The sequence below is a fragment of the Canis lupus genome, chromosome 13 (genome assembly GCF_011100685.1).
Source record: "Canis lupus familiaris isolate Mischka breed German Shepherd chromosome 13, alternate assembly UU_Cfam_GSD_1.0, whole genome shotgun sequence".
NCBI classification, from domain to species: domain Eukaryota; kingdom Metazoa; phylum Chordata; class Mammalia; order Carnivora; family Canidae; genus Canis; species Canis lupus.
In genome coordinates this window covers 12,688,810-12,711,665 of record NC_049234.1, presented here as the reverse complement: position 1 = coordinate 12,711,665, position 22,856 = coordinate 12,688,810, and the positions used below count along the sequence as shown (strand labels likewise).

The following is a 22,856-nucleotide window of genomic DNA, read 5'->3' as shown; positions in this document are numbered from 1 at the left end:
AAAAATATCCTAAACTTCATGAAATTTTGAAACTGCTTTGTATAGTCAGTTGTATAATTTCATTGATTTTTGATGGATGATAAGATATTTACATATGGTGTCATTTTTTTCATTGTTCTCGATTTAAAATAGTTCTATAATTAGAATAGTTAAATCAAAATGCAGTTAAAAAATATTTTCGGCATAGTAAAATGATAATATATTTATGACCCAAGGAGCCGTTTCCAAAATTGATCTTTTATTATCATTGAAACAATTTTAAAAGATTAATTAGTTAATAAAAACCTTTATTGTATGTGACCTATCCGTATTTAAGCCTAGCTAATTACAATGAACTGGTTAAATGTAATTGGAAAGAGCTATTCACATAATGCAAATTTTTGTTGTGTTCCAGGTTTGTTTAAATTCTTCATTTTTAAGCTTTATTTCCTCAGTCTCCTTATACATCCTAACATATATTTACTTGAGCAACAGTTACACAATGTGAGCACAGTAAAAGAAAATTTAGTCTGCTATTTCTAGTTGAGTTTGGGTCGGTGTTTTATCTATTTAACTACACATCACTGATTACCTCTCCTTCAGGGATTGGACCAGTCTCATCCCACTATGCAGTTGGGTATTGTACAGTGTTATGTAGAAAGTTTCTTTGCATTCCCTGCCTCACTTTTAATCTGTGCTATTGAGAGCTCTGTAGAAAAGCCTCTATGACAATCACTCAGTGGTGATGGTTCTTTTAAACTTGATTTGTTTTCTTTCTATAGCTGAGAAGTTAAGATGTAATCTACTCACAGGCATAATTGTCCTATCATTTGAGCATGTTGCCATTTTCTTAGGTCTAAAATATAGCCATTTTATACTAACTACATATATGGAATCTTTTTAAATTTTATTTCTTTTATACTTTGATCTAAGTTCAACCTACACTACTCCAATAATATATAGTTGATTTTTTTGAATCAGTAAATACACAGTCTTTAGTGGGGTTCAGTAGGGAGATGATTTATTACAAATTGAAATTCCCAAAAGTCCTAAGTGGAAATATCAACATTGCTTGAACAGACATCAGGGAACCATTTACATTTGCAACATGATTTTGGAGGCTCTATAATTAAATAGCAGGGATAATAACATAATTATATGAGATTGCTTATATGATTTATTGAGTCAATGTTGCTGCTTTGCTGTTCATAATTTGCAGGTTATCAGATTACAAAAGATCAAAACGCTCACCAGTAAGGAGTCTGCCATTCAATTTTGTGAATTTCATATAGATTTCACTAATATATTTCACTTCATAGTGAAATTCACATGGATTAATTAAAATCAAACATCTAAATGGTAGGTTTTCTAAAAAAAAAAATAGAAACAATTTTAGATTTAAATAAAAGGTAACTAGAACACAGGTCTGTAAATACTAAAACCAAACTCACACCTTTCTGTTCTTTATTTCTTTTGATATAAGAAGAATGTAGTTATAAGTCTAGAATATTTTATAGGAAACCTAGAAGACTAGATATTTCAGAATTCAGACATTTTTTGATTTTATGGAATACAGTACATATATCAGATATTACATAATTCCAGCAGGTTCTGGAGCTATACCCACATTCAGATACACTAGTTTTTGTGCAGACATGTGTATAAGTATTTATATATATCTGAATATGATATAAAAGATACAAATAATCTAATTTTAATCAGGGTTTGGCTGCCAACTATATTCATTGAAAGCATGTTTGTTGTTTGTTTTTGGAGACACAAATTGTGTTACTTGTAGAGCAAAGATGGCAAAAAATCAATCTTAGAGTGTATCTGTATAGTCATTTGAATTTATTAAGATGTGAAAATGCCTAATATATAATAAATAAAAATTTTTACTGTAATTATCACATTGTGGTAAAACTAATTACACGTAAATCAGATTTAGTATAGATGAAAACCAAGACTTCTAAGACATGTCAATGAATGATTCTTCTAAGACATGCAGAATGATTCAACCTAGGTTTTAAGACAATATGTGCAAGCCCTATACTTAATAAACATGTTGATACACATGATATTCTACGGCTGGTGCCCAACTACATAGAGTTTGGACCAAAGACAAAGCAGTATCCAGCTTCTAGTTAAAGTAAATCTGTGCATCTATGCATTGTATTCCTGGCCAAAGTTCTGATGAGTATAAGTTACCAACACCTTTACAGTCTTTAATAATCCTCCGCCAAATTAATTGACTAAACTTCCTATGTGGTGGCCCAGTTATAGATTAGCCATAGATACACTATATTTACCCAATTTTCATTCTCATATAACCTGTATGAATGCTAATAACAATACACACAACTGACAAGAAACCAAGTAAAAAACCCAGAAATAAAGCATTAATAATGTATGAATTCACCAATCTAAAAACACATTCAATAGGAGTTTGAAATAAATTATTCAAAAAGTTATGGTTTGGGAAGGCTTTTCTGGGAGATATTCTGAAATTGTTTCAGAGGAATTAATAAAATCCCAAACAGTTTTACATGCTTTACAATTTAAGAGACTTATCTACTAAATTAAGAATCTTTCTGTTTCTATGATTTTGTACATGTATTCATTCTAGCAATTTCCTGTGGGATTCCTAAAGCTCCAACAAATGGAGGAATACTCACAACAGACTACTTGGTAGGAACCCGAGTTACCTATTTTTGTAATGATGGATATAGATTATCATCTAAGGAACTTACCACTGCCATATGTCAATCAGATGGAACTTGGAGCAATCATAACAAGACCCCTCGCTGTGTTGGTATGTGTGTTAAGGAAACGGTGTCATCTGTGTATCTATTGGCATCTGTATGATTTAAAATTTTACGTATTGTTCACATTTTATAACTAATCCCTGAAATGAAGTGTGACATCTGAGAGAGAAATGAAGGTTAATTAAGCTGTCTTATACAATGAACAATTAGAAGACAGTATAAGGACTTTTCACTTGTTTTTGGAAACTCCAGAATATTTATTTAAAAATTAAAGTCCATTTATTTTACATAACAAAGTTTTGCTCATTTTGTAAAAAATCATCCATCAGTCAACATGTTGACTGAAAAAATTTAAAGATTTATTATTAATAAAACTATATCCTAGTACATTCAGCTCTGATTTTTATAATGATAAAAGATGTTGCTGAAATGATCCATAACCTTCAACTTTTGTCAGTATTCTTCAGGTTACTTGCATTTAGAACATTCTCATTGCTTTCATTACTACTTTAATAGATAAATGAATATTATGTAATGGTGATAGAAATACTTCTGTTAAAATATTTGGTAGCAAAAGAATTGGAAAATGTTGGTTTAAATAAGGTTTTTAATTTGTCTCTATATTACATTGACTTATTCTCACTTAATACTACCATTTCAACTTAGTTGCTATTTCATTTAAAATGAAAGTTGTTAAATTATGTACAATCTTAACATAGGTGTTTAATAATGCTTCTGTTTATATTATGGTGAACAAATTTTGAATTAGCCAAATTATAACACAGCTCTTGCACAAAAACACCATCTTCATAAAACAGATTTCCTCAAAACATGGTCCTTCCAAAATTTCTAAATTAATGAGAATAGGTTGTTTACATATCTTGCCTATTGTGACCAATGCTGCAATGAACACGAGCATGCAGATATCTCTTCAAGATCCTGATTTCCTTTGGATATATACCCAGATTGGGGTTCCTTAATCATATGATAGTTTTCTTTTTAATTTTTTGAGGATCCTCTATACTGATTCTACAAATATATTCCATAATGGTTGTTCCAGTTTACATTCCCACCAACTTGTACTAGAGTTCCCTTTTTTTACATCCTGTCATTTATTTCTCATAAAAGTTGGGAAGAAAAATTTCAAAAAGAATACTTTTAAGTCAACTTCAAAGAAAAGAGGCAATTTTAACAAATTAATATAATTGGAATGATGTCTTTCTGTATTAAGAAATAAATTTGGATATGATAATCCAAAAAAAAAGGGGGTGGGGGGAAGAAAAGGAGAGTAGTAGAGGTAAGGCAGTATAAAGATTCTGGGTAAATAAAATAGGTACCCAGACTTTGAAGTGTGAAATAGCAGAACATATTCAAGGAATTACCAGAAATACCATAGAATTGGGGGAATGGAAAAGATTAAAATGGAAAATAAATTTTTAAAAATGCTAAAGCACTTTGTTTGGCACAGTAATGAATGAATTAAGGTAGTGGTGGTATAAAGAAAGGGATAGGTATACAGTTAAGAAGTAGAACAGATAAGAATGATTAATATTTATGTTCTTGGTTTTGTGTAGTTGTTACATGTCCAAGCATCAATTCTTTTACCTTGGAACATGGAAGATGGCGAATTGTGAATGGCTCCCATTATGAATACAAAACTAAGGTAGTTTTCAGCTGTGATCCTGGTTATCATGGACTAGGTCCTGCTTCTATTGAATGTCTTCCTAATGGTACCTGGAGTTGGAGAAATGAAAGACCATATTGCCAAAGTAAGTATCCACTCTGCTAAACTTATTTTATTAGCTATTCTTGATTGAATCGCTTGATCACTTCCTTTCCCAAATACTATTTTTTTTAAAGATTTTATTTATTTATTTGACATACATATACAGAGAGAAAACACAAGCAAGGGGAGTGGCAGGCAGAGGGAGAGGGAGAAGGAAACTCCCAGCAAAGCAGGGAGTGTGATGTGGGACTCAGTCCCAGGATTCTGGGATCATGACCTGAACTGAAGGCAGACGCTTAACTGACTGAGCCACTCAAGTGCCCAAGATAACATTATTAAAAAGGTCATTTTATCCTCATTAAATTTAAAAATTCTTTAACGTTTTTTGAGTAAATGGTCATGAAAAAAGCATAGGCTTTAAATACAGAAATCCTGTGTTAGAATTCAAAGTCTACCATTTACTACAACCTGATAATGCCTATTGTATACTTAACAACTTGCCAGGCACTGCTTTTAGCCCTTTACATGTTTCAGTTCATTTATTGCTCAGTTCTTATCCTATGAAGTAGTTGATATTATTACACTTATTTTATCAAAAGGAAACTGAGCCCCAGGTTTAATCATTTCACACAAGTCACAGAGCCTATAAATGGTGGAGAACTGAGATTCAGTCCAAGCTCTTAATCACTGTATTATGTCATGTTTATTTTCTCTGGTCCCAAATTTCTTAAACTAGAAAATTACAATAATACCTATCTTGTAGTTAATATAAATATTTAATGGTATATTATATTGAAAATATCAGCTAGAACCTGATTCACAGCATGATCTCAATAAATATTTATTGAATCAAATTGCACATATTATTCTATTTCCATGCATTCTTATAATTAAATGACTGATGTCTGATATAGATAAGCTAACTGAGCATAGGATATTCAGATGAAATATATTGAAGCCTCTTTGAACTTCCTTCTCTATATTTATTAAGTATTTACTTTGTGCCAAGAAATATGCTAGCCTGAAAATTCATTCTTTCATTTTGTATCCAATACAACTGTATAGCGTTTATGACATAAACACTCATAATCTATAAATAAACTAAAAAGGAATCAGAAGTCAAAATAGGATTATGATTATGATGACTAAGAAGTTCAACACAGCAGACAGTGGCGTAAATGTGATAAGTACACAAGTATCTACTATTATTTTACTTATGAATATTCTATTTTGCAATTTGTTTTTAATATCCATATAAGGGGTTACCATTTTTTATAAGATAATCATATTGATGAATTAAAATCTCAAAAATAGATGTCTAAGCTGTACTTGTGATATTCTAAAATATGGTATCTCTACTTATAAAATTTTTCCCTATTGTTTCACATTTTCTCCTAGAAACCTTCTTTTCCTCTAGCTTCATTGTTCTTCCACTATTATTTCATTTATACAAGCATGTAGGATAGGGGTATTTCAGGGAGCTAGGAAAAAATTGTCTGCAATAAAATTTAATTTAATCAGGCTTTCAACAAATGTTTGGTTCTTTTGTGATGATATAGAAGGGTTTAAGGGATGATCTATGATATGAAAGGGTTTAAGGGATACATAAAATGAAGTCCCTGCCTACAGGTAAGAGTTGGGAAAGATAAGGAATCTAAGGATTGCAATTCATTGAGAAAATGGAAAGAATAGCAATTTTGCTGATTCTTCATTTATTCATCTTTTAAATTAAAATAATATAAATAGTGTTATTAATATTAATAATATAGCTATTGGTATCTCTCAAAGGGTTGTTAAGAAATTAGCTCAAAACAATCACTACATTTAAAATTGTAATGCAATGATTTAAAGTTTGCAAATTTTCTTTGTGTAATGACCGCCTAAAGCCTAGATTTGAAAGCCAGAGCTAGAGCCAGCATAAGGCACTGTGGGCTTGTGGCTAAGTATTTGATTCTGGAGCTTGACCACTAAGCTTGTTTAACCTTATTAAAATTAGTTAACTACCATGTGTTCTTATCCTAGTACATGCAATTCAGATAATGACTGCATCTACCTCATAGTTGTTTTGAGAATACTTAAAGTACTAGTGATAGAATCTGATATAAAATAAGCACTAAATAAACATTATCCACTATTGTTTTTTATTTAAGAAAGACATTTCATTTGTAGCCTTTAAGTATGAAGGAGTCATAAGATCTGGGTTCTAAATGACCTAGTGGCTCAATGTCTTTTTTCAGTTTTTAAAACCTGCAAACAAAATGTTGAAATTAATTCTATCTAATGGTTTTTGTGAAAATCAAATGATATTTTACATGTAAATTTCTTTATAGACTGTGGAGAGCTCAACAAAAATTACTTATAATCACAAACCTACCTCAATATTGCAGGTTTAGTTCCAGATCACCACAGTAAAACTAATATAGCAATAAAGCAAGTCAAATAAATTATGACTTTCCAGTGCATATAGTTATATTTACACTATATTGTAGTTTATATGTGTGCAATAGCATTATGCTTAAAAAAAAAAAAAACAAGGTCTATACTCTAATTAAAAAATACTTTATTGCTAAAAAGGCTACCCATCATCTGAGCTTTCAGCGAGTGGTAATCACTCATCACAGTGAAAAATATAATGATAATGAAAAAGTCTAAAATATTGTGAGAATTACCAGAATGTTACCGAGAGACACAAAGTGAGCAAATATCGTTGGAAAAATTGCACTCATGGGCTTACTCATCATAGCGTTGTCATAAGCCCTCCATTTGTAAAGGCGTTCTATCTGCCAAGGTGAGGTATTCCTATACTAAGCATTGTTTCAGATTGAAGAGGAAACTTTGTCTCAGGAATGTCAAAATGATTTTCCCATGTCACTTCATAAGGCAAAGAAATATTTGGGGCCAGTGAATTATTTTTTCTCTCATTTTGTGATTTTTTTTCTTTTCCAACAATCTGCTGAGTGACCAGATTGGCTAAGCAAAGATGCAAAAATAGCTTCGTTACATGTTGCTGTCACTCAGAAGGTTTTATGAGAACTCTAAGAGGATCAATTTTAGATTATGTCATCTATTTTCGCAGCATTTTCACATTCATTCAAACATGTTTTATAAGTGTTGATTTCAGTTGTGAATATGTCAGATCATAGAGAATTCAAAATGTTAAATGCATGGTTTTGTTACAAGTGCACATTGACTATGTCTTCAACTGTTTTTATTTTTCTCTTGTTTACAAGTTATTTCCTGTGGAGAACTACCTACACCTCCAAATGGAAATAAGATTGGAACTCAAACTTCGTATGGCTCTACAGCCATCTTTACCTGTGATTCAGGATTCATGCTTGTGGGCTCTGCCGTACGGGAATGTCTCTCTTCAGGTCTTTGGAGTGGATCTGAAACCAGGTGCCTAGGTACAGATTTTTAAATCATTTTAATCAACCATACCCCAACCTTCACCTCTGGAAAGGAGGCAGCCCTTTTTTCATAACAAGAGGTGATCATTTATATTGACTTAGTAAGGATGCTAACCAGAATAAGTTTAACTTTAAAAATGTCTCATGGTAGAAAAGCTATAAACAGATAACTCTTGAAGTTAATAAACTAGTATTTCAAATGAGAATCTTATGTCATTAAGGAGAGACGTTTTCTTCCAGGCATGTGAAAATATAAAAAGTTGAAAACTAATTGCTGAAAATTATATGTCTGCATACTCAGCTGGATTAATCACCATAGCAGTTAATTCATTCTAAACCATAGTCCATTCTCCTTTCACTTATTTGCTTAAGGTAATGATCAAGGAGAAAAACGATTCCCACATTTAAAATCTTTCTCTCTTTTAATTTCATAAGATTTTAACATGTGTAATATTACTTTCTATTAAACTTTTTAAAATATATTTTTTCAAACTTGATTTTAGGCAAAAAGAGTTTTTAATTCATTATATATATAAAAAAAACTATTCAGTTAAAGAAACTGAAGCAGCTAGTTCTTCTTGCCCCTCCTTCTTTATTATTAAAAGAATATTATGATTTATGCTTTATCTTTTTTCAAAGACTTCAGTAATTTTTAAATATTAAAAGAATGATATGATTTATGCTTTGTTTTTCTCCAAAATGACTTCAAGATAGGACAGGAAGTACTGAATTAGACATAATGAAAATTGTTCTAATAATTATTCACTTGTCTGTTGGGAACAAGAAATCATATTTGGTTTACCAATTTAAGAATTTCTGATTATTATGAACAGGGTATTGCTAAATGTGGACAAGTTTTGTCTCTAAATATTTACTATATTTAAGACTATGAGGCAGGGCAAAAGATGTCTATAGCAATTTAGATACATACTCTTTTACTTGTAAACTTGAATATATTCATGGTAATGCAATCATTATTTGAAACTTAAAAAGTATAGCCAGAGATTTTGATTAAAATCCTTTTATCCTCCCTTAGGCATATTTAATAGGTATACTTGGAAGTCTAGCAACAATGGTTTATTACAGAGCATGTATATTTGAATAAGCTGTAAGAATATCATATAAAAATGGTACAAAATGGAGTCTTTATATTTTTATATAGGGTTAAATACTCAAAATATTTTTAATAGCTTCTAAACTGACTTTGATTATGCAGATTTCAATTACAGATTACTTAGTCTACATATAAACTTCAAAATGTATGTGTAAATTGAATTTGAAATACTATATTTTATGGCTTTATGCCTTGAGCTATTATTGTATATTGTGTGTTATTTATTGAATATTGCATATAGAGGGTGGTTTTATTCACCTGTTAAGAATCCTGTTTCTGTTTTTTGAAGAGATAGGGCACAAAGGAAGATTTTAAGAAAACGTTACCTCTCAGTCTATGAAGACAACATCATCATCCATTGCAGAGGATGTGGTGTTGACATTCAATATGAAGTACAAAAGATGTGGATAGAGGGAAAGTGCAATTGCCAAATAAGCAAATCATAAAATCTTATGCTTGAACTTGACTTCAAGGATTAATGTAGCCCAGTCATTCTCATGTTTGAAAAAAAATCTTGTCCTTATAGCCATAGACACTTTCAGCTAAGAATGGCCACTAGTAGTGCTTATAATTATTTCTCTAAATAAAGTATATTTATTCCTAATCCCCCAGCATTTTATTATGAGTTTTTTCAGTTGAAATACTTGACAGTGACACTTGACATATGGATGTCTCTATGCCCACCACCTAGGTTCTACAATTAGCATTTTGTCATATTTCCTTATCACATGTCTATCTGTTCTTCCAGGCCTCTAACAATCCATTAATTCATTTTTGGGGATGCATTTAAAAGTAACATACAGAATACAGTGCACTTTTTTGCTAAACATTTCAGTGTGCATATCATTACCAAGAATTGAATATTTCCTTACTCTTCTTGATTCTTTTTTTATACCATGACAAAATGCATATACAATGGAATCTATATCTCATAAACACACAATTAGATGAGTTTTGTCAAATGTGTATAACTGTCTAACTTAAATCACTTTGTAGTTATAGAATATTACTATTACCTTGGAAAGGTTCCTCATGGCCCTGTATAGTCAACCTGCAGCTCCCCCCAACCCTGAGACAATAATTGTTTTTTCACCATATGTTAGTTTTCCCTTTCTAGAAATCCATACGAATGGAATTCTAAATTATATACTGTGTAAGACTTCTTTCATTATCTTTCCATGTTGCTGTGTGTATCACTATTTTTTTTAGTTGCTGAGTAAAATTCCATTATATGAATATGCCACATGTTGGTCAATCCCATATTGATAAACACCTGACCCTTGTCCAGTTTTTGGGCTATTATGAAAAAAGCTGCAATGAATATTCATGGAAAAGTCTTGTTGTGAGCATATGTATTCATTCCTCTTAGAGATTTAGGAGTAAAATTCCCGGAATAGTTCTTGTCTCACATTTTCTCCAGCATGTGGTATAGCCAGTCTTTTAATTTTATCCATTCCATTTGGTGCATAAAGGTATTTTATAGCATTTTAATATGCATTGTCTTGATGATTACTGATATAGTACAGTTTCTTGAGCTTTTTGGCCATTCGTAAATTTTTCTTTGTAAATTGGTGAAGTATCTTTTATACTGAATTGGCTTTTATTATGAACTGTAGGAGTCTGTGTATATCCTGGTTGTAAGGCCTTCATTATTATGTGTTTTATAGATATTTTCTTGCAGCTTGTGACTTGCTTATTTATTTCTTCTTTTAATGAGCAGAAATTTAACAATTTTTAAAGTCTATCTTTCCTGGTTATTGCTTCCTTTCTGTGTCTTGTTTACAAAACTTTTACTCAGCCAAAAGTCACAAAGATTTTCTTTCATATTTTCTTCTATAAGCTTTATATTTTTGATGTTACTTTCATATCTATGATTTATCTTTGGTTTATTCTTGTATGTATAATGAACAAAGTAACGTTGAGGTTGTTTTTTTCTGGAAGAGTATCTGGCACCATTTGTTGACTAGGTTTTACAATAAGTCTTGAATTTTGTATGTTATCCCTCAAATTTGTTCTTAATTTTCAAGATGACTTTAGGTACTATATATCTTTTCCAATTTCATGTAAGTTTTAGACTTAGCTTATCAATTTTTATTTTATTTTTTTTTCAATTTTTATTTTTAAAAATATATAGTAGGATTATGACCAGGGTGACATTGAATCCATACATTATTTGAGGAGAATTGACATCTAAGAATGTTGTCTTCCAATTAATAAACATAATATGTATGTTCATTCATTTATTAAGTCCTTTTTTTTTTCTTTGTAATACAATATTTTGTATTTTTAGCATAGAGGTCATGTTTGTCTATTGCTAAAAATGTTTAGTGTGTTTCTAATATTATAAGTGAAATTGTTCATTTTAATTACATTTTCCATTTAATTTAAATTTTCACATCAATTATTTGTTGCTAGTATATAAAAATATAATTATTTGAAATATTTATCTAATATTCTGAAACTTGGCTAAATTATTAGTTTTAGGATTTTCTTAAAATAGGATTTTTCTACATATATATCATCTAAGTTTAGAATAGTTTTAATTTTCTGGTTTCCCAAATTTATGTTTTCTTTCTTCCTTTCTATTAATGTATTGCACTGCAATAGGGCCAACCAAACAATGTTAAATAGAACTGGTGAGAGTGGACCTCCTTGTCTTGTTCCCTATATAGGAAGAAATTAACTATTTCATTGGTAAATATGTTAGCTGGAGGTTTTTCTTAGATTTCTTTTGGCATTCAGGAACTCAGTTCTCAATGATAAGCAATGCTCTGGGCACCAACGGGGTATCCTATGATTCCATTCAGTCTGTCACTATCTACCTGGAGATAGCATCAGATTCCTTAGATTAAAGGTTTAGGTTTTGTTTTTGTTTTTAAGATTTTATTTATTTGAGGGGAACCTGGGTGGCTCATTCAATTAGGCATCTGCCTTCAGTTTGGGTTGTGTTCTTATGGTCCTGAATCAAGCCCCATGTGAGGCTCTCTGCTCAGTGGGAAGTCTGATTCTCTTTTGCTCTCTCTTAAATGAATGAATGAATGAATGAATGATCTTTTAAAAAATGATTTTATTTATTTGAGAGAGAGTGAGACAGACTATGAGTTGGTAGAGGGCCAGAGGGAGAGGGAGAAGCAGAAACCCCACTCAGAGGGGAGCCTGGGATCATGACTTGAGCCAAAGGCAGATGCTTAACCAATTGAGCCACCCACATGCCCCTAAACATTCAATCTTATAAGACTGCTTTCCATTCCATCTTTTGATGCCAGTCCTAAGCCTATTACCTGTGCTTCCTACTGACTCTAAATCACAGGTTCCTATGACCCAGTCCCTCCTTGGGTTTGATTAATATGCTAAAGTGGCTTGCAGAACTCAGAGAAACATTTTACTTAGATACTGGTATGTTACAAAGGGATATAACTCAGGAACTGCCAGGTGGAAGAGATGCATAGGGCAAGTTATGTGAGAAAGGTGCAGAACTTCCATGCTTTCTTAGGTCCCCACTCTCCTGAATCTTCTTGTATTCACCAACCCAGAAGCTCTCTGAACTACTTTTGGTTTTTATATAGAGGCATCATTGCTTGGGCACAATTGATTAAATCATTGGCCATTGGCAATTAATTCATCTTCTAGTCCTTCTCTTCTCCCCAGAGGTTAAAAGAGTGGGACTTAAAGTTCGAAACCTCTAATCATATGGTTGGCTGGCACTCAGCCTCCATACTTTGGTAAGATTCCTAAAGTCACCTCATTGTAACATAACAAAACACACACACACACACACACACGCACACACACACACTACCATCATTTAGGAAATTCCAAGGGTTTTAAGAACTCTGTGCCAGAAACAGGGACCAAGACCAAATATATATTTCTTCCTATAAATCATAATATTGCAGATGTCTTTATCAGGTTGAAAAGTTCCCTTACATTCTAAATGTATTGTTAGTTTTCATCATGAATCGTTACTGAATTTTGTCAAATGCATTTTCTTCATCTATTGAAATAATCCCATTTGTTTTTTCATTTACTCTGTTTATTTGTCACGATCTCTTTTACTCTGTCATATTATAGTGGTTAATTTATTGTATATTTCTAGATTGGTTTTCTAAAAATTTATGGAGTTCTGCATCTATTTTCATGAAGAACCTTGATTTTTCATGTCTTCCAGGTTTACTATTGGGGCTGTGATTACCTCATAAAACAAATTAGGAAGTAATCCTTTCTTTTTTATTTTCTAAGAGTATGTGTAATTTTTTTTTTAAACTTAAATGTTTGGTTAAAACAGTAAAAAATATTTGAGCCTCAGTGTTTTTTGTGGAAAGGATTTTAAGAATTCAAGTACTTTTGGGGGCGCCTGGGTGGTTCAGTTGTTTAATTGTCTGACTCTTGATCTCAGCGCAGATCTTGATCTCAGGATCATGAGTTCAGGCCCCATGCTGGGCTCCAAACTAGGTGTGGAGCCTACTTAAAAAAAATTTGGGCACACCTGGGTGCCTCAGTAGGTTGACATGGGACTCTTGGTTTTGGTTCAAGTCATAATCTCTGGGACATGGGATCCTTTGGGCTCCAGCTCAGCACGGAGTCGGCCTGACCCTCTCTTGCCCCATCTGCCCCTCCCTTCCTGCACCCCACACCGCTGCTCATGAGCACATGTGCATGTTCTCCCTATCTCTAAAGTGAATGTATAAAATCTTTATAAAGAAAAGAATTCAAGTACTTTAATAAATAAAGGACTATTCATATTTTCTATTTTATCTTACTTTAGCTTTGGTATAAAATTTTCAAAGTATTTGCCCTTTTTTTCTGAACTGTTAAATATATTGGCATGAAACTGTCCTTCATATTACCTTATTTCTAATTTTTGTAAGCTTCTAGTGGTATTTCATTCCTTTCTGTTATTGGTAATTTTTTGCTCTCTTTTTTGTGTGTGCTAAGTAGAATTAGCTAGGTAAGCAATTTTGTTGCTATCTTTAAATACTTTTTAGCTTAGGTAATGTCCTCTATTATTTTCTATTTTCTATTTCCTTGATTTCTGTAACTATCTTCAATATATCCTTTCATCTACTTTGGCTTTATTTTCTCTTCTTTATTTTGCTTCTCTTTTTCTTCTTCTTAAGATGGAATCTTAACTCATTGATTGCATAACTTTTTCCTTTCTAATAAAACCATTTAACACTATAAATTTTTTCACTAAACAGTTTTTAGTGCATTCCTTTGATATGTTACATTTTTATTTATACACAGATTGAAATGTTTTCTAACTTCTTTTAGACTCAAGTGTTACTCGAAGTAACACATTCTTTTAACTCCTAAGTATTTGGCATTTTGCTGAGTATCTTGTAGTTGTCTTTATGTCATATTATCATGTTTGCATTATTTGTAGCATGCATGTAAATAAACTTTAAAAGTTTGGTAATGTTATATATGTATATAAATACACAAATAAAACTTAGATCACAATATTAAAAATATTACTTTCTGACCCATTTCAGCGGGTCACTGTGGAATTCCAGAGCTCATTGTGAATGGTCAAGTTATTGGAGAAAATTATGGATACAGAGACACAGTTGTTTATCAATGTAATCCTGGTTTTCGATTGATTGGTTCTTCAGTGAGAATATGTCAACAGGATCACAATTGGTCTGGTCAGCTCCCATCCTGTGTGCGTAAGTAAGCATGGCAGAAGTAATTAGAAGCCTCTGGTCTCATATAATTACCAATATTTTTTTCTTAGGTAAGATATAAACACAAACACACACATAAAACCATCCATAAAACCATTAAAATAGAAGAAAATATTAGAATGTTTGTTATTATTTATGTTTTATCTTAAAGACAAGAAAATAAGTTTAGCTATTCTAGTATTTAATATAAATTTATAGCAGTATTAGGTGTATTTTCCTATATGGAAGGTATATTCTTGACAAATTTTAACTTATAAGGATTTAATTTCTTGAGACCATTGTGCAGCAGCATCAATATTGTCATCATGTAATATTATGAAACTTTTTTTTTTATGAAACTTTTTATAGTGGAAAATACTTTGGATAATTTCTTTCTAATAATTATTATGCTATAGCTGTCACATCAAAATCGGATCCTGATGGAGTATAATTAGGGAAGAAAAAACTCATCAGACATGATATGAAGAACTATTGTTCTCATTTCAGTTCCATTACTAATTATATGAGCTAATACAGATCATTTAATCACTCTAGGCCTTAATTCCCTTATATATAAAGTGAATGGTTAAAGGTATTAATAATTATCATCCCTTTTAGCTTCAAAATCCATCTTATTCTTAAATGCATCAAAAATACATGTACACATCTGATGTAATTATATTTTCTCATAACAGTTTATATGAAATATTTAAAATTTATTTAAAAGTTAGTTTTAAAGCACACTTTTCATTATTTTAAAATTCCTACAAAATTGTGCAATGTTATGTAATTTGGAAATTGTTTCAATAATATCTCTCATTGGTTCATCAAAAATCTATCTGATCTTTCAAGTTAAAAGATCAGATATGAGCTCACATATGAAGAGTAAAGTGGGCTGTAAAATAAAAACTTTATTATTTTTTAAATACAGATGCTCTGTGGTTTCTATGTGTATAGCATAGATTGCCCATTGTACATTTATTATGACTGTAATAATACAAAAGTAATAGAGTTGAATATTGATAATTCTTTTGCTTTGCTTACTCCCTTGATTCTCCACCAACACACTGTGTTTCACATCACAATCTCTCCTATATTGTACCAGAAAGGCATTTATCAATTTGTTTCTTCTTTTTTTCTTCCTCCTGATCATTTCCACCACAATTACTGAGATTTATATTAAAATTGGTGTTAGAAAAAGAGAATAAACACATATGTTGTAACTTTAACATCATATAATCATACTATAGAGCTTTTGGAGCCTTCAAATAAATAATGCATGGGACTTTTAGCATGGATTCAGAGGAAATATTTCATTTACTCTTGACTAATTACATCCATATTTATAGATTTCAATGTCAAATTCTAATTCAAGCAACACATATTTATTGAAGTTCTAGTTCCATGGAAAATACTTCAGGTGTTGAAATTTAATAGAATAATAGACATAGAGTTAACAATATTACTTTTCTAAGATGTGTGTGTGTGTGTGTGTGTGTGTGTGCATGCCTGTGTATGCACTCATGTACATGTGGGCATGCACACACACACACACACAGACTAATGATTTAAAGTCAGCATAATATGCTTCAGTCTGTTCTAGATTTTTTTCCCTTTCATTTAGATTTAGGCATAGCTAACTAATACCACTGTTTTTCTTGTTGAATAATTGAGACTATAAAAGAAAATTGGCCCTTGGGGTAAAACTGGTTTCTTTATTGATAATTTTAACAAGAATAAGATGCAGTTAAATTTCCAAATGAGTAGGTTGACATTAACAATACAGCTGAAAAATAATTGCTCTTAGGTCATTTCAAATGTACTAAAAGTGACTATGGTTTTTCACTGTGGCCAATTATGAAGCACTATTACTGGAATTGCTCTGATTAATAGAGTGAGATATGCAATAAAACAGAAATACAGAGTGTTTGGGAAAAGCCTAACACTACATAAAATCTAGAATAGAACTATAACCCTAAAAACATTTAAGTATAGATACATTATTTCCAAACAAAATTGTGCAAAATTATCAAGTATCAATTGTGAGAAAATAAACCAGTAAGATTGATGGGTTTAGAGAGTATTAATATTAGTATCTCAAAATAGTAAGGAGAATTCTACTACACCATGCATTATTTTTATTATTTACATTATATAGTCCCATTAACTCTTCACACTTTCCTTAGCAATCTAGTATTCATAAAAATTAACAGCATAAATAATATTAAACTATTTCAAAATTAAATATAAAAAACCTGCCTTTATGGGATTTCAATTCATAAACTCAACTAGAAAAGGAAAATAGGTTCAGTATCATTCCTTTCTGCTACCAACTAGTTAGTTGAACTTCAGTCATTCCCTGATATCTTTGAATTCTAAACTGTTCCCTTGCAATAGTAAAAGTACTTTAAATATATTTTCATGTAAAAGTGGTCTTCTTTTTATGTTGTTTGAAATGATTAGCTGTCAAATGATAGCTGATAACCAAATACTCTGCTTTATGCTTTTCCTCTCCCCACCCCTTGCTATTAGCTGTTAGCTGTGGTCACCCTGGTAGTCCAATTTATGGAAGAACAAGTGGCAATGGATTCAACTTTAATGATGTGGTGACATTCTCTTGCAATATTGGATATGTTATGCAAGGACCAACAAAGGCACAGTGCCAGGCCAACAGACAGTGGAGCCATCCTCCACCAGTGTGCAAAGGTAAACGTCTAATTATATTCCAGCACAGGGCACGGTGGTAATGTGTCTTTCTGTGAACACAGGGGACACCCTTTGAAACAACTCAGGCAGAATAATAGAAGTAGCTTTCAGCTAATAAAAGAAAAGGATTTAATATTGATGTCCTCTCATTAGCTATGCTTTCCTTTTTCCTTAATTTTTATCTTATGTTTTTAAAAGTTAAAATTAGCAGGTTTTATTTGGGGTGGGGGGGCTTTACAAAATCTTAGCATGCAGTGTAATATTGGTTTCTGGAGTAGAATTTAGTGATTCATTACTTATATTCAATACCCAGTCTCATCACAAGTACCTTCTTTGATACCCATCACCCATCTAGCCCATCCCCCACCCCCTTTCTCCATCAACCCTCAGTTTGTTCTCTGTTGTTAAGAGTCTCTTATGGCTTATTTCCCTCTATACTTTTTTCCCCTAGCCATATATTCATCTTTCTTAAATCCCACAATAGAATGAGATCATATGGTATTTGTCTTTCTCTGGCTGATTAATTTCACTTAGCATAATATACTTTAGCTCCGTCCACGTTATTTCAAATGACAAGAATTCATTTTCTCGATGGCTGAGTAATATTCCATTATATATATATATATACACATCTTCTTTATCCATTCATCAGTCGATGGACATTTGGGCTCTCTCTATAGTTTGGCTCTTGTTTTCAATGCTACTATAGGGATGCCTGGGTGGTACAGCAGTTGAGTGCTTCTGCCTTTGGCCCAGGGCATGATCCCGGGATCTGGGATCGAGTTCAACATCAGGGTCTTTGCAGGGAGCCTGCTTATCCCTCAGCCTATGTCTCTGCCTCTCTGTCTCTGTGTCTGTCATGAATAAATAAATAAAAAATATTAAAAAAAAATAATGCTACTATGAGCATTGGGGTTTGAGCATCTTGTTTGTTGTTAAGCATCTTGTCATTGTCTGTTGGCCATCCGTGTATCTTCTTTGGAAAAGTGTCTATTCATGTCTTCTGACCATTTCCTAACTGGATTATTTGTTTTTTGGGTGTTGAGTTGGTAAATTCTTCATATATTTTGAATACTAACCCTTTATCAGATATGTCATTTGCAAATATCTTCCTCCCATTGAATAGGTTGCCTTTTAGTTTTGTTGATTGTTTGCTTTGGTATGCACATTTTTATCTTGATAAAATCCCAAAAGTTCATTTATGCTTTTTTTTTCCCCTTGCCTCTGGCAATGTGTCCAGTAAGGAGTTAGCAAGTTTTATTTTAACTGCTTAGCTCTGTTATCTTGTACCTATTTTATTGCTGCATATAAAAAGTCATTAAGATAATTTTACTTGTGGTTTGCTTTGTAATTAATGTAACTTATCTTTGGCATCATATTTTTTAGAGATTGAGTCCTGAATTACTATGATGCCAACACTTGGAGTTTATTTATTGTTTTTTTTTTTTTCTATAGAAACAGATTAAAGAAATTTTTATTGTTTTTCCATTTGCAAAGAGGTATGATATAGTTCACTGTCTGATAAAGTACAACCAAATTATAATTTTTCTAAATTTTTTATGGTTTATAGCTTAAAGTATCATTCTTTACATCTGTACTTAATAGAATACTTATGGAGTTGCTATCCAAAAAATTTTGCCAAATGGTTTTCCTTTTTTCTATGTTTCAACCACATGGATCTCACTTCATTATCTAGCCTGTGAATTAATTTTATTCCTGGAATCTTTGGTTTGTTTGATTAAATTAACCTTTGAAACTCCATTTCTAATGGAAATCTAAGTTCATCTATATTCATTACTCCAAACATAACTTGCAAAATTTGTCATTTGTTTAGTGGTGAACTGCTCTGATCCTGGAATTCCAGCCAATTCCAAAAGAGAAAGTAAAATAGAACATGGAAATTTCACCTACGGCACTGTGGTATTCTATGACTGCAATCCTGGATATTTCTTATTTGGATCTTCAGTTTTAATATGTCAACCAAATGGACAGTGGGACAAACCCTTACCAGAATGTATCAGTAAGTAGATAATGTGAATTCTTCCTTGAGAAAATGCTATGGAAGCAATATGGATATTTATTGTCTGATAAACTATCTAGAGCTATATATCAGAAAGCTCTTGTTTTTAAGTATTACTTTAGTTTAACTTTTGATTTTATTGTTTCATTTTTAAAAATATAGTTCCCTATATTCTTCCAATGCAATGCCCAAATGCCATTTTTATTACTATTCATGTGTTTCTTTGATTTTGAGTTTTGGTAAGGTAGATAGACTAGGAAAAGCAACATCTTTTATATTCTATGATATTACCATCCCATAAGAAGCAATTACATTTAGATTTTCTTTTGTATTAATATTTTAAATTTCATTGAAGACAATATTAGTCTTAATCTAAACGTCTACCAGGGCTTTAGAATACTTAAAGATTTAGACAAATGTGTTACTTAAAACTTACTGATTTAGACATTTATCATATTACAGACACATATACATACAAATGAGTAAATGTTGATACACATTATCTTTCGAGTCTGTGAACATTTATTTGAGTGTATTTTGTCATGTGTTGGTTGTAGAATATAATAAGGTAAATTATAGCAGATATGCATAAAATTAGAATGTGTAGTAAGGGAATAATTTAACAGAAATAATTATGTGAGAACATAGAGAAATGAACTTGACTTTGAAATATTCAGTTAGTTATTAAGTTTCAACTATAGCTATGTCTCAAAATTGATGAATCATGAAAAGAAAGAGAAGAACTTTATAGATTGAAGGAGTAGTGTGTCAAGAAATCATTGTGCAAGTAATTTTTGGTTGTACTAAATTATAAAATTATTTTATGATAATGTTTTAATTAAAGGCACCTTATATTTACAGTGTGGGATTTTTAAAAAATATTGTGACATAGTTCATGCACTAATGAAGAAACAAAACTTCATGTAGTGTTCATTAAATTTCAGCTTTGGTAGCAAATAATTCAATTGATCTTTTACTTAAAATGTATTTCGCTTCTTTTTGTAAACAGTCTGGTCTAATAGTTGACTAATTCACTTGACTTGGTGTCGCTATAGCATTAAAGTTAAAAAAATATTTCATAAGATATGTAAACGTGAACTTCTTCAGATTATCCTAGCTCTCATACTTTTAGCCTTTCTCTGTTTCCTATAGTATCTCTGGCAGTTTGCAAAGCACTCAAGGGTTTTATTAAGTTTATATCCCCTTATGTAGTGTTTAAAACTCTGGAGTCATATTGCACTCAATATTTTTCCAAGTTATAACTAAAAGGCGGTACACAGTTAGTTGCCAAGCTACCTCTAGGTTATAAAGAAAATTCTACAATGCACTAGTATTTGATTCTGCTATGGTTAGTAGTGTTTTAGTTAACTAGCCACTGAGTATTCATTTTGTACAGCATGATTTATTCATTACTGGCTGGGAATGGAATTATTCTAGACTGCATTATTAGATTGTGTGTCACATATCTATCTTCATTGCCTCTCTTTTACCTTCAGAATTCTTTCCTTTTAATTTCTGTGTGGGCTTATTTTGAATCCTATACAGCATTGTAGGTCCTTACCTAGATGATTCACCTTACTCCTCTCTTTAACTTGCATATCCTTGTCCAGGCACATACACACTTTAAACCCATGCATATATGCATATAAACACACACTCACCACCCCCACATATAATAGACTTATACTCACTCATAGATGCTTACTTACCATGTTCCTGCTAAACATGGTGAGTGGGTTAACAGGATTGCTCATGTAGCTGTAACTTCCATTTTGTTTTTGAAAAGCCAGCTTTAACATCGACTTTTGACTTCTGGAGGCTAGTTATATTTGAAGAGATAATTTACTTCTGATTTATTTTATAAAGCATGGTGCAGGTTGTTCGATAGGAGATATAAAAAAATTTTATATTCAATAATTATGTATTGTAGTGATTGACTGTGGACACCCTGGCGTTCCTCCTAATGCAGTCCTGTCTGGTGAGAAGTACACCTTTGGGTCCACTGTTCACTATTCCTGCACAGGAAAGCGTACCCTTCTAGGCCAGTCATCAAGGACTTGCCAATTAAATGGCCATTGGAGTGGATCACAACCTCATTGTTCAGGTACCTCTTGGAAAATTGGACAATGTGGGTTGGAAGTTACATTATTAAGTAATATTATTAGGAATATATATACAAAACAATAAAAAGAGATAAAATAATACATTTTTGAAAATCTCATGAAAGAAGCTGGAACATAGTTTATACATGTATTTGAATACTACTTAAGGCAATATAAATTTAGAACATAAATTAATACTCCTCTAATAGATGTTAAATTACAGGTATATGTTTTGAACTGCATTGTAGCAAACATAAATAATTAACTGGTTTTAGGATGCTACTGTGTATATAGTGCTTTTGTTCATTAAAATGAACTGTTCCATTTTAGCAGATGCAAAATGTTGTTGCAAGAGTTTTGGTTACAGTTCAGTTCTACTAAACTTTCTACATAGTCCATTGCTTAATAGCATACTTTTAAAATAAAGCCCGAAATGTTTGAAAGTAAACTAAGCCAAGTTTTATGAAAGATATTTATCTATCTTAATTTTCTTTGTTAATAGGCAATATATAACTCCTGAGTTTCTGTAACCACAATAGAATTATCTTATAATAAATGAATATTGAGGCTATTTAAAATTAAAAATTTGCTTGCAGAGTATTTAATAATTTTTCTTTTGAGCTGTTTAAGCCATTGCTCTTCTTAACAAATATCAATTAAGTTTTATATCTGTATTGTCTCCCTATTTGATACTATTTATTGTATTCATTTTTACCCATAGACTAGTTGTTGGTGTTAATGTTTCTGCCTGTTTTTAATTCATATATTGCCCATCATTTTTATATTATTTTATCTCTGTGGAGATCATGTGATGACTTACTAGATGTTGTTTTACATTGTTTTCCCTATAGAAGTAAAAGTTTTGAAATGGTTACTTATTTCAGAATCTCCTGGTAATTAGTGGTTAACCTTGTGAAGTGACTGCTTGGGACTTCAAATTTAATCTACAGGTTTTTTTAAAAAAAAAAAAAACTATTAGTTCTAATGTGACTATAAAACCGATTTTAATGAGAATTAAAACTTCTATCTTGGAGTAACTCCTAGTTAATTCAGATAACTATGCATTAAAACATAAACTTATATGCATACATCCCAGTGTATTAGGAAACTGCTACTGAATTACAAAAAAATATGCACAGAGATCTTTAAAAGCGAAATAGTGATCTTAAAGTTTTGTGTGATTAATATAACATCACATGAAAATGAGGAAGTATAAAGGATTCCAAATACACCAGGCATGTCAAAAAAGGCATCTAGACAAATAGTGTTTTCAGTGTATATGTCTTCAACTTTCTCTCTCTCTCTCAACATACAATAATACTGTGGCAACTGTGATTAGAATTATTTAAGACATGATAAAGGAACTGAATAAAT

The 22,856-nt window shown here is 31.5% G+C and overlaps 1 protein-coding gene and 1 long non-coding RNA gene across 3 annotated transcripts in view; one reads left to right on the top strand and one right to left on the bottom strand.

Moving 5' to 3' along the window:
- LOC111098528 overlaps positions 1 to 21,360 on the bottom strand; it is a 39,864-nt gene extending 18,504 nt beyond the window's left edge. The window contains exons 1-3 of the long non-coding RNA XR_005368563.1: positions 21,090 to 21,360; positions 7,786 to 7,870; positions 4,350 to 4,478 (exon numbers count right to left, since the gene is read on the bottom strand). This is a non-coding gene — a long non-coding RNA (uncharacterized LOC111098528). The remainder of the gene's footprint in view (positions 1 to 4,349; positions 4,479 to 7,785; positions 7,871 to 21,089) is intronic.
- CSMD3 (CUB and Sushi multiple domains 3) overlaps positions 1 to 22,856 on the top strand; it is a 1,311,859-nt gene that overhangs the window by 1,236,355 nt on the left and 52,648 nt on the right. For both annotated transcript variants that reach the window (XM_038555367.1, XM_038555366.1), the window contains 7 exons: positions 2,606 to 2,791; positions 4,319 to 4,513; positions 7,701 to 7,874; positions 14,484 to 14,657; positions 17,187 to 17,360; positions 19,195 to 19,380; positions 21,311 to 21,484. In XM_038555367.1, coding sequence (XP_038411295.1) covers positions 2,606 to 2,791; positions 4,319 to 4,513; positions 7,701 to 7,874; positions 14,484 to 14,657; positions 17,187 to 17,360; positions 19,195 to 19,380; positions 21,311 to 21,484 — 1,263 coding nt within the window. The remainder of the gene's footprint in view (positions 1 to 2,605; positions 2,792 to 4,318; positions 4,514 to 7,700; positions 7,875 to 14,483; positions 14,658 to 17,186; positions 17,361 to 19,194; positions 19,381 to 21,310; positions 21,485 to 22,856) is intronic.